General features: G+C 41.9%; 1 protein-coding gene across 1 annotated transcript; it reads left to right on the plus strand.

The window, feature by feature from the left end:
* Positions 1–98: 98 nt before the first annotated feature.
* PIGP (phosphatidylinositol glycan anchor biosynthesis class P) lies at positions 99–7872 on the plus strand. The gene is given in 5 exon segments (XM_025378522.1): positions 99–649; positions 651–777; positions 3901–3973; positions 6125–6243; positions 7528–7872. Coding segments are annotated over 5 exon segments (810 nt in total). The 5' UTR covers positions 99–289; the 3' UTR covers positions 7659–7872.
* Positions 7873–9013: the final 1141 nt, after the last annotated feature.

Consider the following 9013-nt stretch of genomic DNA (forward strand, 5'->3'; position numbering starts at 1 on the left):
GCAGTCGCACCCCACCGCCCCCCCTTCGCCGTGGCGATTCGCGGGATCACGCCGGCCTCGTGCCGCCCGGCTCCCACCCAGGGAGGGTCCTCGTGCGCCTGCGCCAAGGTGGGGGGTGTCGTTGGGCCTAGGCCTTTCCCTCAGGTTTTCCTCTTTTCTCCCCCACTGCGGCGCCTGGTCGGCGCTTGCGCAGAGAACTCAGCGCTGAGGTGGCCGAGGTGTCGAGAGGGGCCCGGGTGGGCGTACGAAGGACCCGAGGTCGAGGGCCCCCCCCCATACCCTGCCTCGAATGAGAAATATAAATCTCCACGAGTGGGCAGGGCCCGGGGCCTGGGCGCCGCGACCCAGTAGGCCCGCGTGCTGGTGGGCGCCGCGCGAGCCTTGTTCCCTGCCCTCCCCTCCCACAGGGAGACCACGCTGGCAGAGCTGGAGCGCGCCTCTGTCCCCCCGAACCCCTCTCGCTGCCCTATCCCTCGCCCCCGCTTCTGTTGCGGGGCGCGCGCCAGCCTGGGTGCCTGTGTGCGCGCGAGGCGGCGGCGCGGGTTGCGGACGGGGGCGCGGGAGGCGGTTCTGTGCGGCGGGGGCCGTGCCCGCGGCGGAGCGATGGGGCGAGAATGGGCCAATGGTGCCGGGGAGCACCTCGCTGATGGCTGATTGTGTTCCTTTTCCACAGGTTGTCTAAAGCCCCAGGAAAAATGGTGGAAAATTCACCGTCGCCATTGCCAGAAAGAGCGATTTATGGCTTTGTTCTTTTCTTAAGCTCCCAGTTTGGCTTCAGTAAGTAGTTTCCTGATGGATGGCCAGGGGCTTTTTCTGGCGTTCAGTGACAAGGGAAGAATCCATTGGTTAGACTGTGCACACATGAACTGTTGATTCTTTCTCCCTATGTCTCTTTTTAAGAGAATCTGAAGGGAACTCGTGTTTGTTGAGTGTTCTGTGTGCCAGCACTAGCCTAGGAGGTTTTAGTCTACAAATATTTATACAGCGCCAGACGCGATGGCAAAGTGAATAAAGCCTGGTCCCTGCCCTTAAGGAGGTCGTGGTCTTGTGGAGGAGACAGATGAGTAAATCTACAGTTAGTGCTCAGTGTCAGGGGAGCACGGTGGAGAGACATTGAAACCAGACTGGAAAATCAAGGCTTTTACAGAGGCCTTTCCCCCGGCACTGATGCTGGTTAGAAAAGAGTAGGAGAGAGGGACGACGTGGAAAGGCCGTGAATGAGGGCGTGAGAGGGTTTGGACCCGAGGAGCTTGGTATGGCACCAGTGTGCCCTGCGGGGATCTGGGGAACAAAAGAAGTAGCCCAGAGAAGTCAGGTTGAAAGGTGTGTCCTTTTCGTCCTGGATCTCCCTTAATCCCCATAACGTTCAGTTTTACAGATACGGAGACTGACGCTCACTGAGACACTAGTATGCTCAGTCACACAGCAAGCCCCAAGTCTCTCCCCAAAAGGATTTGGGAATTTTGAGGCACACAAGAGGGAGAAAATTGAGTGCCCCTGATCCAGCGTTTTGCAACTCTTTGGAAACTAGGAAAGTGGAGGAGTGGTAGTACTTCTGAACCCTAACTAAATTATATCAGCCTGCACCATCAGTACAGCTTGCAGATGAATGTAATGGCCAGGCTGTTACAACTGAAATGAAGTGAAGAAGTTACAACTGAGTTCAAATTCTGACTCCTCCACAGATTACCCATGTGAGCTGGGACGCTCAGCAAATTTTTTGAACCTCAGGTTCCTTATCTGTAAAAGGTTAGTGATAATGATGGTTATTAAATGCTTATGACACATGAAACAGTTCTGTGGGGTAGGTTCTGTTATTATTGTCCTTTAAAGATGAGCATCCTGTGGTTTCAGTAACTTACTCAAGATTGCAAAGCTACTAAATGATAGGCCTCTAAATTTGAACCCAAATACACTGACTGACTTCACTCTGCTGCCTCTTCTGACTGTTGTGAGGATTAACCGGGGTAATTTATGTAAAGCATGTAAAATAATGCCTAGGAACGTTTAAGGACTTAATAAGTGTTAGCTACTGATGTTATTGTTAGCACTTTCGTAAATCCTTGTTCAAAGAGTGTATCAAGGATTAGAAGCTATATGAATAAATAAAAGCAATCACTTTAAGACTTAAATTCTGGCCAGCGCAGTGGCTCACGCCTGTAATCCCAGCACTTTGGGTGGCCGAGGCAGGCATATCACCTGAGGTCGGGAGTTTGAGACCAGCCTGACCAACATGGAAAAACCCCGTCTCTACTAAAAATACAAAATTAGCCGGGCATGGTGGCGCATGCCTGTAATCCCAGCTACTCGGGAGGCTGAGGCAGGTGAATCGCTTGAACCTGGGAGGGGGAGGTTGCGGTGATCGCACCATTGCACTCCAGCCTGGGCAACAAGAGCGAAACTCTGTCTCAAAAAAAAAAAAAAATTAAATTCCATGATACACACAACCAAAAAGTAATTCAAGTATTTATTGGTGCTTACCATGTGCCAGGCACTGTTACAGGCTAGGAAGGACCAAAACAGCCAAAAATGCCCTGCTTTCATAGAGTTTTTATTCTAACGCTGGGGGGAGATAGTCAATGGACAAATTAAATAAGAAAAACGTATACAGTATCAGGTGATAAAGTACCATGGGGAGAAATTAAGCAAGGGGAAGGAGGATACGGAGTGGAAGGAGGGCCTTTTAATGTGCTTCTGTGTCATTTATTTATTTTTTTTTTTTTTTGAGACGGAGTCTCGCTCTGCCGCCTAGGCTGGAGGTGCAGTGGCGCGATCTCGGCTCACTGCAAGCTCCGCCTCTCGGGTTCACGCCATTCTCCTGCCTCAGCCTCCTGACTAACTGGGACTACAGGCACCCGCCACCATGCCCGGCTAATTTTTTGTATTTTTTTTAGTAGAGACGGGGTTTCACCGTGTTAGCCAGGATGGTCTCGATATCCTGACCTCGTGATCCGCCCGCCTCAGCCTTCCAAAGTGCTGGGATTACAGGCGTGAGCCACCGTCATCTTTTATTACTCATTCATGAGCACTTATCACGATGTAGTAGAAATATCCATTTTCTCTATTCACCACTAGATATTAAGTTTAGGGAGGGCAGAAGCCATCTCTTTTGGATTCAATATTGTGTCTCACACTCCTGACATACAGAATTCTGTAATACATATTTGTTAAGAAAAGAATGCATCATCACTGATGTAGTAGGTAGTTAAAATTTGTCTCTGCCGCTTACCTTGGGTAGGTGATGAATCCTTTCTAAGCTTCCATTTCTTCATCAGTTAAAATTGCGTACTTGCCTCAGAGGATTGTCTTGGAAGATTATCTTAAATAATGGGTACAGAATGCTTGGAACTGTGCTTAACCCACAGTGAGTGCTCAGAACTTAGCCATTGTTGTTGTTATGGTGGGATAACAGTAAAGAGTGCCGCAGAGATTTGGGATTAAGGAAAATAACACTGTACTCTGGGAGATAAGGCAGAAGCTCAACATGTGGTGGATGAGAACTAGGATAGGTAAATTTCCCTTTGAGCAACTAAATGTCTGTAATTACTTCAGCCTTGTGGGGATGAAGTATTGAACACTTACTGCACATAAAGCAAATTGCTAGGTAATAAGGATTACAACAATTGCTAGGTCGTGATTTGTGTCCTTGAATTGCTTAAAATATAGTGTGAAAGTTAAGATGTTAAAAAAAATGACTAATACAGTAATTATAAGTATTATAAGAATTGTACAAACAAGGAGCTAGAAGAACTGAGAGGAGGAAAAAATCATTTGTGAATCAGGGACACTTCAAAAGAGCTTTCTGTTTTATCTGAATCTTAATAGATTAATAGATTAGATATATGTCTTACTGACTCGTCCCTCTTTTCTTTTCTTTTTTTTTTCTTTTCTTTTCTACAGTACTTTACCTCGTGTGGGCCTTTATTCCTGAATCTTGGCTAAACTCTTTAGGTTTAACCTATTGGCCTCAAAAGTAAGTTTAATATATTTCTTAAACGAGGATATAATTAATGCTATTTTGAGGAATCATATCCTTTCTTAAACCTATCCAAATCTTAAATATTTATTCTCCTAAAATTCATCAATAGCCATATCGAAATTGAAAGCTTTTTAAAGATCGTTATTGATACCTCTCTAATTAAAGATGGTAGCATGAACATGCATGTTTATCTCCATCCATTTCCTCCAAAAATCTTGTTAAAATGACCCTACAGGAAAAAAAAAAAAAAAAACAAGATATAAACCACAGAAACAATAGGATAGCAGAAAAGAGTTATCAACCACATTTTGGAAAGTGGATTGTGATAGGTGAGAAGTAACTGCCTTTGTTTCTGTGATTTTCACATTGCTGAAGTAGTGAAGCCAGCAAGAATATTTGTGCCCTAGAACTCCAGAATAGCTCAGACATTGGGGTACCAGGTAGCTCTTTAATTCTGGGTTAGACTGAAAACATGTTTAAAGGCTTCAGCCTTGAAGTCTCCCTCTCTCATCCCTCAAAGCTGGGAGACCCGCCCTGCCCTCCCCTGCAGAAAACAGGAGTTTTACTCTCTGGCAAGGTTGAGTAAGAGTCTCTAGCATGGGGGCTTCTTAGTCTGAGTGTGGGAATGAGGCGTCTTACTGAAAACAGGGAAGTAAGTGAAATCTGCATGGCGTAATGAGAAGGTTTACCTCCTCCTCCATCTTCCCTCTTGGGACTTCCAGGCTTATAGACCCTACTCCTTACAGAAAAAGATAGATAGTTATTTCCTGAGGAAGCTGACCAGCCCAAGAGAAAGGATCTATAATTTCTGACATTTAGAGGACCCCAGTAAAGTGGCCAAGTCTCTTAGAGTGAGGCTCACCAGTTGACCATCCCTGCCCACATACACATAGTGCTCCAACTCACTTGTTAGCACTTCATTTTTAAATATGAATGGACTACTCTAAGTTACCAGACATTAAAATAAAGCCTCTAGCGTGAATTGAAAAAGCAGAAAAGTAAAGGGAATTTGAAGGAAATAGAGATAATGCAGGAAACAGAAAAAAATTTTTAAATAACATAAAATTCTCAAAGAGGTAAGAAAGAATTATAACTATGAAACAAAAAGAAAATGCTATGGAAAAGGAATGTTGAGGAAATTATTGTATTTGGAAATTGTAAACATGATAATTAAAAATTTAATTGAAAGATTGGAAAATAAAGGTAATCTCTAGAAATTAGAACAAAAAAATTGAAAACAGAAGAAAGTATAATGGTTAAAAATCTAACTATTAGAAGTTCCAGAAAGAGAAAATAATAGAGAACAAATCATTAAACAAAACAAAACAAAACCTGGCCAACATCTTAAGACCCCATTTCTACAAAAAAAAATAAAAATTAGCCAGGCGTGGTGGTGTGTGCCTATAGTCCCAGCTACTTGCAGGGCTGAAGTGAGCTCAGGAGGTTGAGGCTAGTGAGCCGTGATTGTGCCATTGCACTCCAGCCTGGGTGACAGAGGGAAATGCTTTCTCAAAAAAAATAAATAAATAGCACTCCATGTACATAATGATACTGAGAGGCATAATAGAGTCCTGTCAGAGAATTTGAGGCTCTGGTATTGGTGGACACATGGAAAACCAAGTGAACGGACAAAAAGATGTAATTATTCTAGAAAAAAACCCAAAATGTTGTGCAAGAAAATATATAATAATAATGCACTGAGATCCTCATTACAAACTTGTTTATATAGTTACAATTATTTCTAAAATCTGCTGCTATAATGAGAAATTGTGATGTAAGTATAGAAGAGAAGAGGATAGGAGGAGGTTAATTCCTCATCTCCATATTAGCAAGTCTAGAGAAAATGTCTGTAATGGAAAAAATGAAGAAATAGTACTATGCACATGTTTTGTAACAATGAGGAGGTAGGTACCAGAAGACAGCTGAAGTGCTCAAAGCATTTCTTTTTGGAGAGTGAGACTCCGAGGTTGAGACGGTGGGATAGAGGACTGCACTTTTTCATTATAAGTGAAACTATTTGTCTCTATGTACACGTATAACTTTATAAAATTTAAATTTAAAAAACGTGTTGGCTTTGTGACTGACTCTTGAGAATTACAGCTTTTTTAAAGTGTCTATTATGTACTTTAATGTTCTCTTTGGCAGATACTGGGCAGTTGCATTACCTGTCTACCTCCTTATTACTATAGTAATTGGCTACGTGCTCTTGTTTGGGATTAACATGATGAGTACCTCTCCACTTGACTCCATTCATACAATCACAGGTAACTTTATATAAAAGGAAAGTGCTGGGGCAATGAAAGAGTAGAGTATTAGCACTTTTACCCAGAAAAGCAACAAAGAACAGGCTGCATAACACGGTCGTGGTGCATTCCTGTAACCCCAGCTACTTGGGAGGCTGAGGCAGGAGAATCTCTCGAACCCAGGAGGCAGAGGTTGCAGTGAGCCAAGATTGCGCCACTGCACTCCAGCTTGGGCGACAAGAATGAAACGCCATCCTAAAAGAGAACACACATACACACACATTGGGACAGTAAAAAGAAGCTACTAAGAGAAATAAATACAAACTTATACAAAAGGAAATATTTGCATGAAGGAATCAAGTTCTGATGAATATGCACTAGCTATATTCATGGAGGAAATAAATTATAATGAATTATAACACTGGTTAGCAGGTGTATGTTCCCATAAAATGACAAGTATATACTCTATGTGTCTATAATATGTTCCCATTAACTTTGCCTGAGAGAAACTTCTTTTATCCTGAACAGACACTGTTGATCAAGAGATAGCAAATAGTACATGCAGACCTTGTTCAGAAAAAGGACTTTGGGGATGTGTATCCTCCTCAGGATCGTTGTGTACTCCTTATTCCAATTAGGTGGATAAAAGAGCCACAACACATTCTTCTGGTTTTTTTTTTTTTTTTAAGTTCTTTCAAGTCTAAAGATGAAAATAAATCAGACTCCTGAGCTTGGTTAAATTCTAGAAAGTAAGGTATTTTTTAAGTTCCCTGGTATGATTTTTCAACTTTTCAAAACCTTTATTAGCCTCTACAATTTATTTCGAAAATCAATTCTATTATTTTTAAATGTCTTTCTAATACACTGCATTCCATGCATTCTTAATTGGAATTGGCAGCAAATAGATAATTTGTGCAAAGAGGGGAAATTGTTAAGTTTGCATGAATATTTATACTAAATGATTTAATAGTTTTGTGGTGTTGATTTAAATACATTTTCAAGGCCTGGATATAATTCTGTTCCCATGAGAAATGTGCAAATGAGACTTTAATCATCATTGTACAGTTGATTAAAATACTAATTTCTTTCCAAGTTAGAGATGAAAAAAATACTTTACCAATTATGTTTTTATTTTAATAGGGACATTTCTTCTAAAGACAGGATTTATCATTTAATTATGTTAAACATGATGTTTGTCACTATCCAAACATTGGCCTAGTAAACTATGTGGTGGGTCTCCATCAGACACAGAGACTGTAGAAGAAATTGCTTGGGTAAACAGAACTTTTTGGTCTTTTCTTACAGATAACTATGCTAAAAATCAACAGCAGAAGAAATACCAAGAGGAGGCCATTCCAGCATTAAGAGATATTTCTATTAGTGAAGTAAACCAGATGTTCTTTCTTGCAGCCAAAGAACTTTACACCAAAAACTGAACTGTATGTAACCATACTAACACCAAGCACGTATTTATTTATACGTTTTTACCATTATAATTTTGGCCATAAATTAATTTGACCATCTCTCTTATTAATAGAGAAGTAAAAAATGTCAGTTGACCTTCTCTTAGATTATATTCAATGAATATTGTAAATGTTCTGAAGTATTAATTGTTAATGAACAGAATAAATCCAATATTGCATTACCATATAGCAGACTTTAAAAAAAAATCAGTGTCAGTATAATCAAGAAGTTCCTCCAGAGAGGCATTTATATTGTAATTTGCAAAGGGCAATGATGTCCTTCCTCCTGTTTATCCTGAGGGGCCCAGAATTCAAATCCTTAGTTTTGGGGGAGGGTACATTTAGTACTTGTGCCATCAGATTTATGTCTAAGACACAAATATTTGTTGAGTACTCAGTGTGTACCAGGTATTTTTCTAGGCACTGGTGATGAAGTAATGGTAAGATCTTTCTCAAAGAGCTTACATTTTTAGAGGCATGGTGAGGCGACTAAGCAAATAAATAAGGAAATGTAATTTGATGAGTGCTATGCAGAGAATTAAGATAATGTATTCTAGAATGCAAAGGGATGACTAGTTCACATTGGGTGGTCAAGGAAGGCCTCTCAGAGAGAGGCTGTTGGGATCTAAGTATAAAGCAGGTGAGGCAAAGACCATAAGGTGGGAAGGAGCTTGGTGTGTCCTAAGAACAGAGAGAAGACTGGCATTGGCCTTAGCGCATACCAAACAAGACAGAATGTGGTCCCAGGTTAGCCTGGAGAGACCGGGCTCAGATTGTGAAAGGCTTTGTAGGTCAGTGTAGGAAGTGTGGACTTAAGTGTAAGTGTGATGAGTTGAGGCACTTTGGGATCAAGCTGTTGGGAGTCTTGAAGGAAAGGAGTGACATAGCCTGATTTCTGTTTTTTAAGTCATTCTGACTGGTGAATGGAGAATAGATTCAGAGGAAGAGCTGGGAAGGGGACAATAACCATATCCTTACCCAGTAAGCATGAGATAGATAACATGAATCTGCTTTTCCTGTTCCCTAGTTCGTCTCAGTTCCTGTTTTATTATGGTGAGAGCATGTCACCACACTTAAGAGCAGTATGAGGGGACTGGGCGTGGTGGTTCACACCTGTAATCCCAGCACTTTGGGAGGTTGAGGCAGGTGGATCACCTGAGGTCAGGTGTTGGAGACCAGCCTGGCCAACATGGCAAAACCCCAACTCTACTAAAATACAAAAATTAGGCGTGTTGGCAGGTGTCTGTAATCCCAGGTACTCAGGAGGCTGAGGCAGGAGAATTGCTTGAGCCTGGGAAGCAGAGGTTGCAGTGACCCGAGATCGTGTC

This window comes from Theropithecus gelada, chromosome 3 (genome assembly GCF_003255815.1).
Source record: "Theropithecus gelada isolate Dixy chromosome 3, Tgel_1.0, whole genome shotgun sequence".
Classification (NCBI taxonomy): Eukaryota; Metazoa; Chordata; class Mammalia; order Primates; family Cercopithecidae; genus Theropithecus; species Theropithecus gelada.